Here is a 21,158-nt window from a genome sequence, read left to right on the forward strand (position 1 = left end):
TCAATTTTTTTTTTTTTTTTTTTTTTTTTTTTTTTGACGAGAAATCAAACAGAAGTAGATTAGTTGGTAGTTTAAAATATTCAATTTTATATTTTTGAAGAAATATTTCAAAGTTTAGGATAATTGAATTTTTTAGATTAATATTATGATTGTAATCAATATAACTAAAAAACAGATGTTTTTTAGACTCCCCTTGATTTTTTAAACTATTCTTTTTTTCTTACGACGATTTTTCAAACTATTTATACTCTTCATATGTACATCATTTCATAAAAAATGTTTTAACACTATCCTCTGCCTCCAAAATAAATCAGTTTTTCTTTGATTTTTTCTTATGTGATTTTAAATTTTTGTTATAAAAATACAAATGATCAAAACTAAAAAAATGTTTGTTTTGAATTAATGAAATTTATTATGTGTTTGCATCAATTTAATTATATACGCAGTTACTAAATTTTAATTATTTAATATATATTTATTATTTCATAATATATAAAAATACATAATACATGAAAGTAATTTATATATAATATTTATTCCGTCAAAAGCGCGAATCTAAACTAGTTACCATGTAATAAAAACTCAAAAAAAATTGTCTTTATACGTGAAAGACTCTATGTAAATCACTCTCCACTATATAGTGCAAATCATTTGCTAGTTTTCATGTAGAATATATTCTTCACAATTTTTGTGTTCACTAAATAGTCAAAAAAAAATTTCAAAAAAAAATAAATAAATAAATAGTCAAAAAATTCGGCGTTTCCTCACATTTGATTATTATAATAATTCTTTTTGCCATTTTCATAAATTAAATTATTAAAGTTGTATATATCGGCATGAGCTTTGGTTATGAGTCGTGACTCAGAAAAATACAAATGGATAACATTTGGGTTCTACCACTTCTCTTCCTAATCTTTTCTGGGGTAATCGCCGCTTACAGAAGTTCAAAGAGGCCGCAACCCCGGAAACCACCTTCTCCTCCTGGTTATCCGATCATCGGAAACTTACACCAGCTCGGAGTTTTACCACACCAATCTCTATGGAATATGTCAAAGAAGTATGGTCCCGTGATGCTTTTGAACCTTGGAAAAGTCCCAATGGTCGTGCTTTCTTCTGTTGAAACCGCAAAACAAGCTCTAAGAGACCATGACGTCCACTGTTGTAGCCGTCCTACGGTAGCAGGTAATTAATGTAAATCTCACAACACATAGTAAAGTTTTGAATGGTTAACGTATTGTTGGTATTGTGTCACTCCCCAGGGCTTAGAGAACTCTCTTACAACAATCTGGACATAGCTTTCTCTCCTTTTAGTGATTACTGGAAAGAAGTAAGGAAGCTAGCTGTTATGGAACTATTTAGTACCAAACAAGTACTTTCCATTAAACCCATCATGGACGAGCAGGTCAAGAAACTGATCGACTCAGTTGCCGAATCAGCTTCTCAGAAATTACCTATCAGTGTGAATAAAACATTTCTTGATTTAACTAAACGTGAGGTATGCAAAGCAGCATTTGGTGTTAGTTTTGAGGGGACTGGTATCAACAGTGACGGGTTTAATAAGTTAGTCCGCGAGGCGTTCGAGATGTTGGGAAGCTTCTCTGCCGCTGACTTTATTCCGTACGTGGGTTGGATCATCGACCAGTTCACGGGTTTACAAGGGAGGAGGGAGAGAAGCGTGAGAGATCTTGATGCGTTCTATGAATATGTGATTAATCTGCATAAAGAGGAAAAGAAACAAGGGAGTGAAGATTTCGTTGATCTGCTCTTGAGGTTAGAGAAGGAAGGAACTGTTCTTGGAAATGACAATCTCACAAGAAACCATATCAAGGCTATTTTGATGGTAAAGATTCAATAAAAAACTCATATCCATAAATTAATATTGATCTATATTTAGTTTTGGTCTAAGTTTTTTCCTTTAAAATTCATCAACTTTCGTTTTCAGTGTTTTGGATTTATATAATTATTATATAAAAATATATACATTTGTTACAATTATACAAAAATATTAGAAATGAACTACAACAAAACTTTAGTGTTAAGCAATAAAAGAAACACTAGCTCCATTCGACTTCATATATAATAAAATAACAGTTTGTAATATTAGTAAGAGAATATGTTCTCGTATAACTAAAAGGGTTATATCTTCTTAGAATGTTTGTAGTTTATATAACTTCAATTCAATATATGTGTTACTTGTATTCCCAATTCATTTCTTACTCTGTTTTTAATTCCTAAAATATGATAATTCTTACATGTTTATTTATTTGTTCTTGTACATAGAACATTCTTTTAGGAGGTGTCGAGACATCTGCAGTCACAATGACATGGGCAATGACAGAACTGACTAGAAACCCTAGAGTGATGAAGAAAGTTCAATCTGAAATCAGAAACCAAATGGGGAACAAATCCATTATTAGCCTTGATGACACAGATAAGCTAACTTACCTGAAAATGGTGATCAAAGAAACATGGAGAATTCATCCTCCAGTACCTCTTCTTTCTCCAAGAGAAGCAATGTCAGAATTTGAGATCAACGGCTACACCATAAACGCCAAGACACGGCTTCATGTGAATGTTTGGGCCATTGGGCGTGATCCTGATACCTGGAAAGACCCGGAGGAGTTTCTTCCTGAGAGGTTTATGGATAATAACATTGATTCAAAAGGGAAAAACTATGAGTTGTTACCGTTTGGGAGTGGCCGGAGAGTCTGTCCTGCAATTTTTATGGGAACAACAATGGTTGAGTGTGGTCTTGCAAATATGCTGTGTAATTTTGATTGGAAATTGCCAGAAGGCATAGCGGTTGAAGACATCGACGTAGAAGAATCTCCTGGACTTAGTGTGAGCAAGAAAAGTGAGCTTCTACTTGTTCCTATGAAGTACTTAGATCATTGATCACTTTCAAATGAGTTCTTCATCTACAATACGTCACTATTGTCATATATAAAGAAATGTCTTGTTCCTTTTTTGTCGTCCTATTGGTCAACGAAAGCTCTACCAAATGTGTAAGATAATTTTAAAAGTGTAATAGTTTGTTAGATAACAATGTACTTTTAAAATGTATTATTTTTTCTAGATGCCAAAGTTATGGAATACACTGGAAAACATGATGTATCTTCATTATTTTTGAGGCTCATGAAAAAAGAAAAAGCGTGAGGATGATAATATTGTTCGTTAGATACTCATGGGTCTAGATGAGATTAATTTCTGTGCTGGATTAATTATATAAAAGAGATGTACCAAAAAGTTTCTCTGAACCACCAGAAAAATAATTGAACATGCAGACAGAAGGCTAAGAACCAGAATAAGTATGGGGTTTTGCTATACATAAAGAAAAACGATTAAATCAAGAACCACTTGGGTATAATGCAAGACGTCAAGACGATATTATTAGAAAGTATTACATCTTGTGTTATATGATGTCGTTTGTGTTATAAATTCAAGGCATTTATTATGATCAGTGTGTAACATGATCTCGATATATTTTTAAACCACTATAAGCCATATATAAAATAAATGATGGGAACAGAGTTATAGATTGCTAAAGACATGTTATACAATCTTGTGATATATTTCTGGTATTCTCACAATCTGCCAAGCTACCGACAAAACACTCGCGCGTCTGAAGTTCAATTGATTAAGTGGTCACACCGAGTGTATGCACAATGTCAAATCTAACCTAGATTGTTGTGAATTTCAATATAGATGTAGAATGTATTCTAGTTCTTATAATAACTTTTAAAGATATCAATTTCAGAATTTTTGCTTTTGCTATCTTTACTCCATCCTTATTTTAATCTTTGGAGACACACTTTTTTTTTGAACACTACTTGCATTAATCCATAAAAAGTGTTAGGTGGGAGCCATAAAGGCATCACCTACAAACAGAGCTTCTTTTGCCAGTTTATCGGCAATGACATTTAGAGCACCCGCAATGGTATTACTCAAGAGGAGTTCTTAGGAATAATATGTTTTGAATTTTTAATTATTATTTTTTTTTCTTTTTCAGATTAAAAAAAATATATATCAACCAATTGCGGACCGACACAAATTAAAGATTCTTTAAGAATTGATATTTATTTAAAGATTTTAAGGATCGAATCCTTAATTTTTAGTGGAACCTACCGATTATTTAATTATTTTGTTTCTAAGGATTCCCCTTTAAGGACCTCTATTGCGGGTGCTCTAATCTCTCTAGAGATCCAACCAAAAGAAAGAGATTCAAAATGAGAGGACAAACATTCTAATATCCAACAAAACTCTATGAAGTTCTGAAATCTGCTCTGATCCTTCTGCTGCCTTGATCAAAGTTGTTGAGTTGCTTTCCACTTTGGAGACACACTAAAAAACTAAAAGTAATAATATCAAAAAGCATATAAGTCACTTTGTTATAAATTTTACATACTCATTCTTTTCATTATTTCTTAGTTCCTAAAATTAGCCTGTTTAATTCATATCATCAACAATCCGTAATTATGCAACTATCTATGTTTGTAATTTGCATATACAAATGTGTTCTACACATTGGAGTGTAATAACACAACTCATAATATTATCATCAACCAATAATAAGGTTATAGAAATTCAAAAAAAAAGGTTATAGAAATTTAGTTGAGCAAGGATAAGTTAAGGCCACAATTATGTAACTTTAAACCATAATAACTAGAACTTGCTCCGCGTGGATGTTTGAGTGATCTTGTATTCAACGTAAATTCATAAACCGTTGGTTTTATAAAAAGAATCTCATATATATATTTTCTAATTTACATATAGAGTAAAATATATTGTTTTACAGCAATAATTTTTATCTGTACACAGTGTTATATTAAAAAATTATAAATTTATGAAATGCATTATGTAATTATAATATTCATATATTAACATGATGTGTTTTGTTAATTTATTTTAAAATGAAATAACATACTCAATATTTTAATTTTTTACATTAGTTTTCTACGGAAAAAAGAATAACATGATAACTCCACGCATCATAAACTCTCTATAGCGTAATACCTGTTTAATTAACATAATACAGATTTAAATCGAACTTTCTTTAAATTTTTATATTTGAATAAAATTAATAAATTAATACTATATTTATAAAGTTTTATATAACATACACTATATATTTCGAGATTGTGTAAATAAGAAAGAAATATAATGACTAGATGTGTAAATTAAAAAAATATTTAATATGTTATTCATGTTTCCAAACAATTCTCATTTATTATGTTATCCAAGTTTCCAAATAACTTTCATTTAATATGCTATCTAAGTTTTCAAATGCATAATCTGTAAATAAAAAAAAAATATAATGGCTAAATGTATAAATAAAAAGAAATATTTAATCTGATATCTAAATTTTGAAATAGTATCAAAAGAAATTTCAGCTTTAATAATATAGATGTGAAATAATTGTGAAGTGGTTAAGTGAGCGTCTGCGTGAGAGTTCTCATCCACACAATATAAGTCACATGTAACAATGATCATAATAATTGATAAACGTACGTATTACCGACAAAACACTGACTTATCAGAAAAACAATTTAAATTTTCTGTAGAGAATTAAAATATATATAACGGTAAACGAGTCAAATAGAGTAAAGTAATTAGATACAAAAGTTGTTTGAAAGATAAATTGGAGAACGAAAACAGTGAAACCAAGCTTAGAAACCAAGAAAACAACCCGAGATTTAAATCCAAATAATGGACTTACAGCCAGAACATTATCTCTTCACGCACAAAGAGACATACGTTATACATCATAGCAATGAATAAAACCGGAGCCTTGTGTCAAGTAGTTATATATCCTCCACGTAAAAAAGTTATCATACATATTTCCGTAATGAAGTTGATCATTAGCTGTAAAGCACAATTTCAGTTAAACTATTTGAGAAACAGAAAACACAGATCAAACAATTAAGGGAAAAATGGCAACCTCTCTCTATCTCCTCTACTTTTTAGTCCTTACCCTAGTCTCAATAATTTTCCTTAAACTGTTCAAACAATCAAACTCCAAACTTCCTCCGAGTCCTCCAAGGCTTCCGATCATCGGAAATTTACATCAGCTTGGAGAATTGCCACATCAGTCTCTATGGAGACTCTCCAAAAAGTATGGTCCAGTGATATTTATGAAGCTTGGTACAGTCCCAATGATCGTAGTTTCTACTCCTGATACAGCAAGGCAAGCCCTAAGAGTCTTTGACCTTAATTGTTGTAGCCGTCCATCATTAGCAGGTACTTTTAAGTAATTAAAGTTTCGATTTTGTATTGATTATGATAACATAACCAATGGTTTCTTCAGGCTCAAGGAAGCTCTCTTACAACTACAAGGACATCGCTTTCTCTCCGTTTGATGATTACTGGAAAGAAATAAGGAAGCTCTCTGTTCAAGAACTCTTTAACATCAAACGTATTCATTCGATTCAACCCATCAAATACGAGGAGATGAGGAAACTGATGACTTCACTCGCTGAATCAGCCTCTAGGAAATCTCCGGTTAACTTGAGCGAGAAGCTTCTTTCTTTAACTGCTAGCGTGGTTTGCAGGGCATCATTTGGTGTGAGTTTCCAAGACACTGTGCTTGACAGTGAGAGGTTCAACGAGTTGGTCCCTGAGGCACTTGAGATCTTAGGGAGCTTCTCTGCCTCATATTTTTACCCTTATGTTGGCTGGATCTTGGATCGATTCACGGGTTTACATAAACGTAGAGAGAGAAGCGCACAAGATCTTGATGCCTTCTGTGAACAGATGATTGATCTGCATCTAAAGAAAGGTAAAGAAGAGAATGAAGATTTCGTGGACCTTCTCATGAAGTTGGAAAAGGAAAAAGTTGTTCTTGGACAAGCAAAATTCACAAGAAACAATATCAAAGCACTCCTCATTGTAAGTACGATTTTTTTTTTAAACATACTCTCTCATACAAAAATTAAAAATTAAGAAACTTATATTTCTCCCAAAACACCATGAAAACTATAAATTTAAAATAATTCAGTTAATCACTAAAATTCTATAATTGGTTAAATAGTTTTAAATAAAATTTAAGTCAATATACGAAAATTTTAAAATCTTAAGTTTAAAACAGCAAAGTCTTCTAAACATCTTATATTATGCAATGGAGAGAGCATATATAACAATATACAATATTAATTTAAATTTTTGATTGTATTACGTATTCCTAATTTTGATTATCGTTGTTTTCAGAACATTCTTCTAGCGGGAATAGATACTTCTGCAATAACAATGACATGGGCAATGGCGGAACTCTCAAAAAACCCACGCCTGATGAAGAAAGTTCAATCTGAAATCCGAGAAAAATTTGGGGAAAAAGAATTAATCAGCTTAGAAGATACTGAGGAGCTAGAGTTCATGAAAATGATGATCAGAGAAACATGGAGGCTTCATCCTACAACACCTCTTCTGCTACCAAGACTAGTAATGACAGAATTTGAGATCAATGGCTACACAATTCCAGTCAATACAAGGCTTCAAGTGAATGTTTGGGCTATTGGGCGAGATCCAGAGGCATGGAAAGATCCAGAAGAGTTTATTCCGGAAAGGTTTATGGATAATAGCATTAATGTGAAAGGACATAACTTTGAGTTGTTGCCATTTGGGAGTGGTAGGAGAATGTGTCCTGCAATTTACATGGGGACTAAAATGGTTGAGTTTGGTCTGGCGAATCTGCTGAATCGTTTTGACTGGGAGTTGCCTGAAGGAATGAAATGTGAGGATATGAAGATGGAAGAAGCTCCAGGACTTACTATTTACAAGAAACATGATCTTCTACTTGTTCCTGTTAAGCGTTAAGGTCTTGTGTTTCTAAAATAAGTTCACCATAAGATTATAAACTAAAGTTCAAAAAAAAAAATTATAAACTACTTCTTGAGTTTTTTTTTAAGATTAAAAAACAAAGCCATGACTACCTTTTTCTCATAAAACAGTATTTAACTAAGAGTTATCTCGGTGACAAAAGTTTAATATTTATCTCAACAATGAAACACACATTGTATTGCCTATAAATTGTATATATACGAACTTGTAGCCAAAAGTTGATTGTCTATAATTATAAACTAGGTGTTGCAGGGAATAATCCATTTACAACTAATTATTAGTTTATGTCTTATTAATTTAAAAATTATTATAATAAATAATTGTTTATGCTTTAACAAAAAATTTAAATCAAACATATATATATATGATAAAAAATTTCTTCAATATGTATATATTTATTATTGTGATAAACTTTTAAAAGCACATGTATATTAGAAATATTTTAGAAAATATTTTATACAAATAATTTTGATTGGTTAAATTTAATTATATATTGTTCTATATCTTACAGTTTTATAATAAAAAAAATTATTTCCAGATAAAAAAAATATATAGAAATTATATTTTTTAAATGAAGTTTTTATTTTGATGATTGTATCAAATTAGTTTGTAATCAATTATCTAATATAACTTATAATCTAATATTTTAATATAAAATTATTTTAATTATTTAATAAATAAAAACCTTAAATCATAGAAAATATGACACATAAACAAAATTACTTTTGACTGATTAATATTTAATTTTAAATTGTTTTATGTATTAACATTTTATAATATAAAATTTTGATTTTCCAGATAACAATAAAATATCTATATGAGAATTATCTTCTTATATATATATATAAACTGATAATTTATCATATTAATCTATAATCAATTAGTTAATATAAAATTTAATATATTATTATTAATATAATTTCGTTTTAATTATATAATAAATGAGTAATTTAAATCACATATCTAAAATCATAGAGAATATGACATATAAGCAAATTTTTCGTTTAATTTAATTATATGATAAGGGGAAATTTAAATCAAATACCTAAAATCATGGAGAGCAAATAACTACGATTTGGAAGTCACGCAATGATTTGGAAGTCACGCAAATTTTAGGGCTAGGTTTAACTACGGAGCATTATGGCTCTCGCATACAAGAGAAGAAGTTTTATTTATTTATCAATTAATGGAAAATGTATACAGGAATATCTATGATGAATACGGATAATTTTCAAAGTATCTCTTGTTGTTATCTAAATAAAATACTAAATATATTTGTCTCAGGGTTACACCCTTCCTTAGTTTATAAGGTCATCGCTGTGTCTCAGCTTTTTCGGCTATCCTTTCTCCTCTTCTGAGCAGCCAGCTATATCATGGCGACGATCACAAATATATCAAACTCCTTCTATAAATATCATCATGACCATTCCTCCTCAAAAACACTTTTCCCAGTTTCGAAACTATCCCTTCCTTTTGCCTTAAATCCTCTGAAACCCTCCGACACCCGTTGCCGTAGTAAACACGGTTCTCTCTTCTGCTCTGCAGTTCCCAACGACGACCTCTCCCGATATGACCCCAAGAAACCCCGCAGGGGATCTGATATCCTCGTCGAGTCCCTTGAACGTCAAGGCATTGAAACAGTCTTCGCATACAGTGAATCCGTATCCAGGCAACGCGTTGACAAAGTCTTCCCATACCACCGTATCATATCCCCGGAGCTCCAGGACGCGCTCAACCGCTCCTCCGTGATACGTCACATCCTTTCTCCAAGCGGCAAAAGTGCTCTTTTTGCAGCTGAGGGTTACGCTCGGTCCTCTGGAAAACTTGGAATCTGTATTATAGCCTCCTCCGACCACCACCACAAAGGAGGTGACTACTATCTCACTAGCTGTCTAGCTGACACCTACGTCCCTCTTGTGGCCATAACCAGCCAACACTTTATTGGCGAGGAGGCGTCAATGCGTTTGTCGACGAAACATATATTTCAAGTGATGAATGCAGAGGATATCCCCAAGATCATCGAGGAAGCCTTCTTTCTAGCAACTTCCGGTCGTCCCGGACTAGTTTTGATTAATCTTCCAGAGGCTATTCAGGAATGTTATGCTGTTCCCAGTTGGGAATCTTACTGGGACCAGATTGTTAGGTTGATAAAGGAGTCTAAGAAACCTTTGTTGCATGTTGGAGGTGGCTGTCTCAACTCCATCGATGAACTAAACAGATTTGTCCAACTCACAGGAATCCCTGTCACGAGTGCAATAATGGGACTTGGATCTTACCCTTCCAACGACGAGTTTTCATTACAAACATTCGGCATGCAGCGGACGATGTACGCGAACCACGCTTTAGAGCAATGCGATCTTTTGCTAGCTTTCGGTGTTGGTTCCGATGAGCCTCTACCTGGCGATGCTAAAACTGTCCACGTCGACATCGACGCATCGGGAGATTGCCAGAGACGTCTTGTACCAGTGCGTGTGGATGTTAACTTGGCTTTGCAAGAGATGAACAAGATTCTTGAGGAAAGAGCCGATGAGCTCAACCTTGATTTTAGACTCTGGAGGATTGAGTTGAAAGAGTATAAGCAACACACACCGTTGAGTTTCACGCCACCTGAAGAAGAAGAGGGGATCCCTCCAGAGTATGTGATTCAAGTTCTTAACGAGTTAACAGATGGTAATGCCTTTATAAGTACTGGTGTCGGGCAACATCACACGTGGGCAGCGCAGCATTACAAGTGTAAGAAACCCATGCACTGGCTAGCATCAAGAGGCTTCGAAGCCATGGGGTTTGGACTCTCCGCTGCCATTGGAGCGTCTGTTGCAAACCCTAATGAGACTGTTGTGTACATTGATGGAGACGGGAGTTTCCTAACGAATGTGCCACACTTGCCTACTATCGTGACAGAGAATCTTCCTGTGAAGATAGTTATGCTAGACAACCAGTACGTTGGTGTCTCCTCCCAGGCGAGAGATATATGTTACAGGAAATCTATTCTCGGTGATGAGGCCGAGAATACTATAATAGCAGATATGATCAAGATTGCAGAAATTAATAAGATTCCAGGGAGGAGAGTGTCGAGGAGAGAGGAAGTACGAGGGGCTATACAGATCATGCTGGAGACACCTGGTCCATACATGTTGGATGTGATAGTTCCGCATGAGAGGGAGATTTTAGGATGAAATACTAAAACGAGCGATTAGGGTGGTGATTATCTAACTTTGTGACCTTTTATATACATATGCAAAATTTAAAGGTTAGTGTTTTTCTAGATTTTTAGTAAATTAATATTTTTGTGCTGAACTGCTACTTGGTTTACTAGGCCACTGCCACTGCTTCAACCGCTAGTAAATTATTAAATTGGCACTTGTTCGGTTGCTTCTCTCAATCTTCATCCCAAGTTATCTTAACATTTTGATTTGTGGTATATGATAGTATATATTAGAGTGATTTGAAACAAAAATGATTTGATTACTGATATTATCAAAATGCATTTATCTTTTGCAACATACATTCAAAAATAAAATTAGAATTAAAAATGATTGAGCTGATGTATTTAAATGACCCTTATGTGAATAGTGTGAAAATGATCTACCTAATTCAATATCGAAATCCATCTTTTAATAGAATGATAAAGAAACATAATCGAATAGTTTGAACTTGACTGTAGGAGCAGTGATTTATGACTACTTGGTTGAAATGATTTAGGATAAGAACTACTCGAGTTTTGGAGTTTTGATTGGTCTAGGTTAAGATACTTTACAAGAGTTCGCACGAGAATGTGTCTTAACCTCTCAAAGCTTATCTTAAATAACAGTAAACGACACGGTAACTGTATATGAATGGACACTGACTTGTGTTTCTGTGGTCAAGAAGCCTTTTAAGTATGTTTATTTCCTTTGCATTATTGCTTATAGATTTAATAATCACCAAAAACAGAACACAAAATAGAGGACAACGAAAATAATGTCGATTGTTCTGTATTTCTTTTCGTTTATCCTTTTCTCGTTAATATTAGTGAAGAAAATCAAAGAGTCGAGACAAAACCTTCCTCCGAGCCCACCGAAGTTTCCGATCATCGGTAACCTGCACCAGCTTCGAGGATTGCTTCACAGATGTCTTCATGATATCTCCAAAAAACATGGACCCGTGTTGCTACTCCAGCTAGGTTTTGTCCAAATGGTTGTAATCTCATCGAGCGAAGCAGCTGAAGAAGCTCTTAAAACACATGACTTAGACTGTTGTACCAGACCTAAGACTAACGCCTCACCAACATTCTTTCGTGATGGCACAGACATTGCATTTGCGCCGTATGGTGAGGCGTGGAGAGAGCTGCGTAAGCTTTCTGTTCTCAATTTTTTCAGCGCGAAGAAGGTTCGATCTTTCAAGTACATCAGAGAGGAGGAGAATGACTTGATGGTCAAGAAACTGAAGGAGTTGGCTCAGAAGAAGTCTCCAGTGGATTTGAGCCAAACACTTTTCTGTCTAGTCGGAAGTATCATATTCAGAGCTGCCTTTGGACAGCGGTTCGAGGAGAACAAGCATGTTGATAAGGAGAGGATCAAAGAACTCATGTTTGAGGTCCAGAGAACTGCGTCTCTAAGTAGCTCTGATCTTTTACCTGCTGGTTTGGGATGGTTTATGTACTATTTGTCGGGACAACATAGGAGAATTCACCAAGTTTTCGTGGAGATTGATACTTTGCTGAATCATATAATTGATGATCACTTGAAGAACCCTGAAGAAAAATCAAATAAAGATCGTCCTGATATCGTCGATTCGATCTTAGATATTATGCATAAACAAGAACAAGATGAATCTTTCAAGCTCACCATTGATAATCTCAAAGGAATCATGCAAGTAAGCATATAGCTAGTTGAACTCTTTTCGTCAAAATTCATTGCTTTCTATGTTAGAAGTATCTATATACCTTACAATAGTTTTTTTTCTATTTTTAGAAGTATCTATATCTTATGTTTTATGTGTTCTTAACCATTTCTTGACCTAGGATATATATCTTGCTGGAGTAGATACAAGTGCCATCACCATGATATGGGCAATGGCAGAGCTTGTTAGAAACCCCCGGGTGATGAGAAAAGCTCAAGACGAGATCAGAGCTTGCATCAGGATCAAACAAAAGGAGAGAATCGAGGAAGAAGATGTCGATAAGCTTCAGTACTTGAAGCTTGTGATCAAAGAAACCTTGAGACTACACCCAGCAGCTCCTTTGTTACTTCCAAGAGAAACAATTAGTCAAATCAAGATCCAAGGCTACGACATTCCGCCAAAAACACTTTTAGTTGTTAACGCTTGGTCTATAGGTCGAGATCCTAAACACTGGAAAGATCCAGAAGAGTTCATCCCGGAAAGGTTTATTGATTGTCCTGTGGATTACAAAGGACAGAGCTTTGAGATGTTACCATTTGGTTCTGGACGGAGGATGTGCCCTGGCATGGCTTCAGCCATTGCGACCGTTGAACTGGGACTATTGAATTTGCTTTACTATTTTGATTGGAGATTGCCTGAGAAGGAGAAAGATTTGGACATGGACGAAGCTGGTGATACTACGGTTATTAAGAAAATTCCTCTTCGGCTACTTCCAGTTCTTCATGATTAAGTGATGGCTCAACTTTAAAGAAATCAAAAAGCCTAATAGACACGAAACTGTACCTCTTGATAGATAAAAATGATATTTAGCATAGTACTACGCGATTTTCCATGCTCGTATACGGAAATAAACATTTGCAACTAAGTATTTTACTTTATTTGTTTTAAGTAATTTTGTTATTTGTATATATAAAATTGTATTAAGTATCTTTATGTTTCTATCTTAATTAAATATGTGATTTTAAGTATGATATTTTGTATTATTTCAACTATTCATTTTTGTATTTTGAGTTGTATATTTTCTGTTAAATTGATGATGATTTTTTTATCGGGTTAAAATTGTCTTATTAGTAGGCAGTTCAGTTTATCCTCTTATTTCTAAATATATTTCATAAAATGTTGTATAATTTGATATATATTTTTTAAGAAAAGTAGAAAAAATAGTAAATCAGATACGCATTAATAAACATAATTTGTAATATATTGAAAATTTATTTACGTATTTGAATATATATAAATAGATATGTCATATTAATTGGTTGATTTAATTGTTCACATTTTGATTGGTTTCATTATTTGTATTTTGGTACATTGGGCTATATCATTTTTAATCATAATGTTTCGGTTATAATTAGACTAAAACAAAATAAGTTTGCTAATTAGTTTTTTTCTAGTTTTCCTTAGGTTTATAAATATATTTATGCATAATTTATATATGTATACTATAAAATATATAAGTCTATATTTTGAAAATTGATAGATATTTTTGTTTTTAATGTTTTTGTACAATATGAAGAAAAATACAAATAAATTTCGTTTATGTATAATCTATCTCTTATATTCTAGAAATATTTACTTGTATTTTATTAAGCCATTATAAAAGGAAATTTAAGTTTTTTTTTAAAAGGAATAAAAAGAAATTTAAAGTTTTTATTAAAAAGGAAAAGAAAATAATTATCAAGGATGGTATTTAGGTATAAACTTTACTTTATTAAGATTGTCTATACATGTAATTAATTTTTGTAAAAAAATATGATATTAGATGGATGATTTTGTGTGTTTTAAATTATTTTATTATTAATAATTTGATAAAACGTCCATAATAAAATATTATTATCTTATAGAGACAATGTCTAAATTATTTTACTTTTTTCAATTTGTTTTGTGAATTTTTGTTTAATATACATAATTAATAGTTTTTTAGATGACAAAAAGTAGATATATATTTAAATCTATATTTTCATGTTTTTTTGAGAAAATATAAAAGGTAATAAAAACTAAACAAGTTTTCATATAAATAAACTACATTTTAAAATATTACGTTTCTTATTTTTATGCTTTTGTAAAAAGGAAAATTTAATTAAAAAGTTTATTTAAGTTTTATTAAGGAAAAAATAGTTGTTATTAGTGGTAATCATATATAATATTTTTTTATTTCATTAAGGACAACTAAATAATTAATCGTTATGAGAATTAACGTGATCGTAACACATAGGAAACTGAATTCTCAAATAATATTATAAAGATATGTTTTATATTTTCCCTCCATATATATACTGTTTACAATTTTTTTAATAACTACCTTATTTAAGATTAAAAAGAACAATATTATCTCGACGGAATGATCTTTGCATTTTGCTGATTTAGCCGAGAGTTTTTTTCCGAATGATTACAAAGAGAGTTCAGGTTTCCAATTAATAACAACATAAAGTTACCTACTTGTTATATTTATGCTCCCTCAGTTTCAAATGATACATATTTTAGCTTTCTACACAAATTAATAAAACATATTAAATTTCAGTATTAAATATATAATTTTTTGTGAGTTTTTATTTTCCATAATTTTTAACCAATATAAATTCAGAAAATATAATTTTAAGCTCACAATTAGTTATTATTAGTTGATAAAATGCATTAAAATATAAAATGTAACTTTATGAAACAATTTTGTTTTCTAAAACATATATCTGAATTTTACAAAATATAGTTAGTATAATATCACACAATGCATTAACAAATGGTCACAAACGGAAAATGTGAGATTTATCACGATATTAATGCATGACTGTATTCTTAATTTTTCTTCCACTATAATTATTCTACAAATTTACCCTTATTTATTTTATAAAATACAAATAGTTTATTTAGATAACAAAGCTAAAATATCCATACCATAACCCTATTTGATCCTATGCAGATCCCTACCATTTCTTAGAAAGTAGATATTTATAGAATTGAGTGATATCTAGAAATAATTTTGTCCTGGATACATCTATCATATATGGGTTAATCTGCCAATAACCGAGTTTCCGATAAACCTAAAGAACATAGCAATAAACCTAAGGAATATAGCAATTTTATTGTCGAAATTAGGTATAACATTTGTGTTACAACTGTAAGTTTTACCTGTCCATGAAGCTGGTTAACGGTTAGCATATGATAAAAAAAAGTGGTGTATGCGCCATTTTAAAAGTGAACACTATTTAAAATTTTAAAATATACTAACACATATAAAAATAGTCTTAAGTAAATAATTCAAAACTAAATATAAAAAAACAGATCTGGTATAAATAGTGAATATATATATATATATATATATATATATATATATATATATTAGTGTTTATCATTTTTTCAGCTTTTTGTAGTGATTATGCAAAAGAAAAATAGTATGACAAATGAAATTAAAAACAACATCAACAATACTTGACTAAATTGTATCGATCGTGTATAATAATATAGACTTAAGAACTCAAAAAATCAATTATATATATATATATTTAATAATTAATTTGTGTTCTATTTATTTGTATTTTCAAAAATATAATATTAATTATTTTTATTCTAGTCAAAACAATTAATTTACCTTAAAATATATATGTCTTTTTCTAAAAGTACTAGTGATGAAACGTATTATATTAGTATATATGTAAAATTAAATTTTTGATTATCATAAGGTTGAAAAACAAATAATATAAGAAAATATGAAAAGTATTAAAAACTGAAAAAAGAAGAAGATATTTTGGCCTATAAGATACAAAATACTTTGAATATTTCGCTCAACTAAATACTTTGAATATTTTGGTCAATTTTATAGTTATTTTGTCAATTATAATTGATTTCTTAGTGATTCAGCCTTATTTCATATGTACAATGGATCCACCACTTTTATTTTAAAAAAGTCCTCGGAGTTGAATTATATTCATATTTAATGTATCCACCACTTATATTTTTTTAAAAGTCCTCGGAGTTGAATTATATTTTCAACATCATCATTTACGGTTGGACTATTATCGAGAAGTGAATTCAGAGTAGCCGTGAAGAGATCATCCTTCTAAGTCCTAAGTCTGAACTCGCAAGTGTTTTCTTTATTCCAATGTTGAAAATTCAAATTTCATTTCTCTTTAAATTCAAATTCTCATTCACTCGGAAAAATAGTAAAAAAAAAAAATAGTGAACACATAAAATCAAAAACATGTCAACTTTCCTCTGCTTCCTCTGGCTTACGCTACTTCTCTTAGTAACACTAATCTTCACGAAAAAGTTCAAAACCTCAAAACTAAATCTTCCTCCAGGCCCAAGAAAACTTCCTATCATCGGAAACTTACACAACCTCGAAGGATTACCACACAAATGTCTCCAAAAACTCTCAAAAATCCACGGACCAGTGATGAAACTCCACTTTGGTTTTGTCCCTATTGTCGTAATCTCTTCAAAACAAGCAGCAGAAGAAGTTCTCAAAACCCACGACCTAGATTGTTGCAGCCGACCAGAAACCGTAGCAACCAAGAAAATCTCTTACAACTTCAAAGACATTGGATTCGCTCCTTACGGGGAAGAATGGAGATCGTTGAGAAAGCTTGCTGTGATGGAGCTACTCAATTTGAAGAAGCTCAGCTCTTTTAGGTACATCAGAGAAGAAGAGAATGACTTGTTCGTCAAGAAACTCACTGAAGCTTCTCAGAAACGATCTCCCGTGAATTTGACAAAAGCCCTTTTCACTTTGATCGCTAGTATCGTGTGTAGACTCGCGTTCGGTCAAAATCTTCACGAGTCGGAGTTCATCGATGAAGATGGTATGGAGGAATTAGCGTCTAGGTCGGAGAAACTTCAGGCGGAGTTTGCTTTCTCTAATTACTTTCCCGGCGGTTGGATTGTTGATAGAGTTACGGGTCAAAGCAAGAGCTTAGAAGGACTATTCTCAGAGCTGGACGGTTTCTTCAACCAAGTGCTTGATGATCATCTAAAGCCAGGGAGAAGAGTGTTAGAGAGTCCAGATGTGGTGGATGTGATGATAGATATGATGAATAAACAAGGCGAAGATGGTCATTTTCAGCTCACTACTGATCATATCAAAGGAGTCATCTCTGTAAGCCATTTAAATAATCTCTCTTTCAGTGTTTTCTTAACTTTCTTGCTTAATCTAAAGGATTGAATTATGGTATGAGGATCTGATTCAATTAATAGTTTGTACTTGGCACTAGTATTCCATAGTGTAAGTTCGGATTCTGGATTTGAGTGCTATGTAGTTTGTGTTTGTGCATGTTGGTTTGTGCTAATTTAGATGAACTATAATTAGATAAAGGACAAGACTTAGGTTCACCACCTATGGTGAACCTTTAAATTCACCACTCCCCTTAAATCCAATCAAAATGCCATGTAGATAATTAAATAAAAAATATTAAACTATTAAAAAAATAGTTAAAAAGAAAAATAAAGTCAATTTTAATGATGCAAACTAAACTCTAAACCCTAAATCATAAATTCTAAACCCAAAATATATACCCTAAATCCAAATTTTATACCCTAAACCCAAACCATATACCCTAAATTCAAATTCTAAATCTTAAATCCAAACCATAAACCTTAAATACAAACCATATACTCTAAATCGATCATATATCCTATACCCTAAACCCAAATCCTATACCCTAAACTCAAAATGTATATCTTAAACCTAAATTCTACACCTTAAACCCAAACCCTAAACTTAAGAATTTGGCTTTAGGATTTACGATTTGGGTTTAGGAAATAAGATTTGGGTTTAGGGTATATGGTTTGGGTTTAGGGTATATAGTTTGGGTTTAGGGTATAGGATTTGGGTTTAGGATATAGGATATAGAATGGGTTTAGGGTATAGCATTTGGATTTAGGGTTTAGAATTTGAGTTTTGGATATATTGTTTGGGTTTAGGGTATAAGATTTGGGTTTAGGGTATAGGTTTTAGTTTAGAATTTAAATTTAGGGTTTAGTATTTAGTTAACGTTATTAAAATTAACGTTATTTCTTTTTTAAACTATTTTTTTATAATTTAATATTTTTTGTTTAATTATCTACATTGCATTTTGATTGGTTTTAAGGAGAGTGGTGAATTTAAAGGTTCACCATAGGGGGTGAACCTAAGTCTTGTCCTTAGATAAATGCCTGGAAAACGAAGATTTTTAACTTTAAAAATATCCAAAACAAACATTCTATATTTGAATAAGTTATTTTACAATATTTTTAAAAATTATTTCCATAACATCATACATATATATATCGATTTATATGTGATAGTGATACTAGGAGTTGAATGCATGACAATCAATGTGGTGGTGGCTTGAGAATATTGAAGTAAGAATCTGATTTTTAGTTTCCATGTCCAACTATCAGGAAGAAATAAGAAAATTATAACTTTCCTAGTTATCTCTGTAAACAGTTCTCTTAAATACATTATGTGCTTTTTCCTAATGATATAATTATGGTCTTAAACTAGTAAACATTTCTCTCTTTTTTTGAAACTATCGGATATAGGATATATTTCTTTCTTTTATGCTAAAGGGTTTGCTAATTTAGGATATATTTCTTGCCGGAGTAAACACAAGTGCTAGGACCATACTTTGGGCAATGACTGAGCTAATAAAAAATCCAAGTGTAATGAAGAAGGTGCAAGAGGAGGTTAGGACGGTACTTGGAGAAAAGAAAGAGAAAATCACAGAACAAGATCTTAACCAACTTAACTACTTCAAGCTAGTGATCAAAGAGACATTCAGATTACACCCAACAGCTCCACTATTAGTACCAAGAGAGACAATGTCACCAATCAATATTCAAGGCTACGACATTCCTAAAAAGAACCAGATCATGATCAACGTTTATGCGATAGCACGCGACCCGAAACTTTGGAAGAATCCAGATGAGTTTAAACCGGAAAGATTTGTTGATAGTTGTATTGATTACAGAGGACTTAACTTTGAGCTTTTACCCTTCGGTTCTGGTCGGAGGATTTGTCCCGGTATGACAATGGGGATCGCGATGGTCGAATTAGGACTGTTGAACTTGCTTTACTTCTTTGATTGGGTACTGCCTGAGGGAACAACAGTGAAAGATATCGATATGGATGAAGAAGGTGCGCTTATTATTGGCAAGAAAGTTCCACTTGAACTTGTGCCAATGCGCCAACATTAACAAACTGAAAATAAAATTATCTTAAAATAAGAGAAAATACTTTCTTTTTCTCTATACGGTTTAAAGAAAGTTATCTTGTATTTCTAGGATCCGTCAGTGCACTGTGCATACATCCTAATTTGTATTGAAGAGGTATTATATTTATACACTAGGATCGGCCCGCCCTACGGGCGGAATGTATCTTATTTTTTTTTTATTATATTTTATATGATTTTATTGTTTGTGTTTTAAAGTTTTCATTTGCAAAAAAATGGTATATGATATGATTTTTTGTCTTTTATAAAACTTTAACTGAGGAGAAATTATATGTGATAAGATATATTTTGCTTGTTTACAATAGTTGTTTATTAAAGAGTTGTGACATTGATATGTTTTGAAGATTTCAAAACATATTATACTGAATGTATATGGCGTCCTCATTCTATATTTTTGATAATTTTAAATTCTTACTTAGTTGGTTAGGTTTGGTTTACTATATTTTGGAATCTCAAAAATGGGCTTGTAGATCTTGTAAATATAATTGGTATGATGGATTAAGCTCTACATGATTATTTTTTGTTAGGGTTTATGTTAGGCCGAATATCATATTAAAAACCTGAGTAACATAGTGAAAATGTAAATCTAATTGTAAATAAAATACCTTTAATCTCTGTCTTTTGAGCTCAGTTATATTAGTTTACTATTAGGTAAATAGTTTGGCTTTATTTTATTTTTTTTCTCTTAGTTTTGCAATTTTTTTACATTTTATGTTTTGTGGTTTTGTTAATGAATACTATTATTTTAATGTTTTTTTCAATGTAGCTATTTTTCATCTCTAAAAAGATTATATTTATGAAACCAAAAAATACTCTAAGATATAAATTATTATTTTGTGATATAAATTATTTTGTGATATAAATTATTTTTCAATGTAGTTTGGCTTTATTTTATTTGATGAAGCTAGATATAAATTATTATTTTCCATGTCATTTGAATTCCGCTAAGATTAGGTTGTTTTTTTTGTTGTTCATACACTCTAACTGTTTATACATAAATTTTGAATTTTCTAAATTAAGTTTTATTTTCTTATTAATATTATAAAATACAGATAAGATGGTGAGTAAACTGAATAATTAGGTAATTAAATCTTAGTTATGATCCAATTATTCTTTTAGTTTTGTTTATTTGGATTTTCCATGAGAAGAAACTATAAAGCAGCAAATAATTCTAACTTCTTTTGAAAAAAAATTAAGATCATCTGATATCTTTTTAATTAACAATCAAGTGAATACTTATAA

At 31.5% G+C, this 21,158-nt stretch overlaps 5 protein-coding genes across 5 annotated transcripts; all 5 read left to right on the forward strand.

The window, feature by feature from the left end:
- The first annotated feature begins 846 nt into the window (after positions 1-846).
- LOC108851793 (cytochrome P450 71B26) lies at positions 847-3,188 on the forward strand. The gene is made up of 3 exons (XM_018625265.2): positions 847-1,182; positions 1,260-1,840; positions 2,281-3,188. Exons 1-3 carry the CDS (start codon positions 876-878, stop codon positions 2,893-2,895), a joined length of 1,503 nt encoding a protein of 500 aa, XP_018480767.1. The 5' UTR covers positions 847-875; the 3' UTR covers positions 2,896-3,188.
- Positions 3,189-5,835: 2,647 nt separating this feature from the next.
- Positions 5,836-7,924, forward strand: LOC108850344 (cytochrome P450 71B34-like). Its single transcript, XM_018623894.2, has 3 exons — positions 5,836-6,237; positions 6,305-6,885; positions 7,204-7,924. The coding sequence occupies exons 1-3, from the start codon at positions 5,931-5,933 to the stop codon at positions 7,807-7,809; spliced, it is 1,494 nt and encodes a 497-aa protein (XP_018479396.2). The 5' UTR covers positions 5,836-5,930; the 3' UTR covers positions 7,810-7,924.
- Positions 7,925-9,138: 1,214 nt separating this feature from the next.
- LOC108833498 (acetolactate synthase 3, chloroplastic-like) lies at positions 9,139-11,208 on the forward strand. The gene has a single exon (XM_057009825.1). It carries the CDS (start codon positions 9,207-9,209, stop codon positions 11,007-11,009), a length of 1,803 nt encoding a protein of 600 aa, XP_056865805.1. The 5' UTR covers positions 9,139-9,206; the 3' UTR covers positions 11,010-11,208.
- Positions 11,209-11,733: 525 nt separating this feature from the next.
- LOC108833496 (cytochrome P450 71B3) lies at positions 11,734-13,685 on the forward strand. Its single transcript, XM_018606916.2, has 2 exons — positions 11,734-12,687; positions 12,836-13,685. The coding sequence occupies exons 1-2, from the start codon at positions 11,794-11,796 to the stop codon at positions 13,442-13,444; spliced, it is 1,503 nt and encodes a 500-aa protein (XP_018462418.1). The 5' UTR covers positions 11,734-11,793; the 3' UTR covers positions 13,445-13,685.
- A 3,185-nt stretch (positions 13,686-16,870) lies between these two features.
- Positions 16,871-20,057, forward strand: LOC108833497 (cytochrome P450 71B23). The gene is made up of 2 exons (XM_018606917.2): positions 16,871-17,803; positions 19,270-20,057. Exons 1-2 carry the CDS (start codon positions 16,910-16,912, stop codon positions 19,879-19,881), a joined length of 1,506 nt encoding a protein of 501 aa, XP_018462419.2. The 5' UTR covers positions 16,871-16,909; the 3' UTR covers positions 19,882-20,057.
- Positions 20,058-21,158: the final 1,101 nt, after the last annotated feature.

This window comes from Raphanus sativus, chromosome 4 (assembly GCF_000801105.2).
Source record: "Raphanus sativus cultivar WK10039 chromosome 4, ASM80110v3, whole genome shotgun sequence".
Taxonomy (NCBI): Eukaryota; Viridiplantae; Streptophyta; class Magnoliopsida; order Brassicales; family Brassicaceae; genus Raphanus; species Raphanus sativus.

Coding starts and splice junctions, on each gene's coding strand:
- LOC108851793 (XM_018625265.2), top strand. CDS start 876: ATGGATAACATTTGGGTTCTACCACTTCTCTTCCTAATCTTTTCTGGG. Junction 1,183..1,259: donor TAGCCGTCCTACGGTAGCAG/GTAATTAATGTA, acceptor GTCACTCCCCAG/GGCTTAGAGAACTCTCTTAC. Junction 1,841..2,280: donor ATATCAAGGCTATTTTGATG/GTAAAGATTCAA, acceptor TCTTGTACATAG/AACATTCTTTTAGGAGGTGT.
- LOC108850344 (XM_018623894.2), top strand. CDS start 5,931: ATGGCAACCTCTCTCTATCTCCTCTACTTTTTAGTCCTTACCCTAGTC. Junction 6,238..6,304: donor TAGCCGTCCATCATTAGCAG/GTACTTTTAAGT, acceptor TGGTTTCTTCAG/GCTCAAGGAAGCTCTCTTAC. Junction 6,886..7,203: donor ATATCAAAGCACTCCTCATT/GTAAGTACGATT, acceptor CGTTGTTTTCAG/AACATTCTTCTAGCGGGAAT.
- LOC108833498 (XM_057009825.1), top strand. CDS start 9,207: ATGGCGACGATCACAAATATATCAAACTCCTTCTATAAATATCATCAT.
- LOC108833496 (XM_018606916.2), top strand. CDS start 11,794: ATGTCGATTGTTCTGTATTTCTTTTCGTTTATCCTTTTCTCGTTAATA. Junction 12,688..12,835: donor ATCTCAAAGGAATCATGCAA/GTAAGCATATAG, acceptor TTCTTGACCTAG/GATATATATCTTGCTGGAGT.
- LOC108833497 (XM_018606917.2), top strand. CDS start 16,910: ATGTCAACTTTCCTCTGCTTCCTCTGGCTTACGCTACTTCTCTTAGTA. Junction 17,804..19,269: donor ATATCAAAGGAGTCATCTCT/GTAAGCCATTTA, acceptor TTGCTAATTTAG/GATATATTTCTTGCCGGAGT.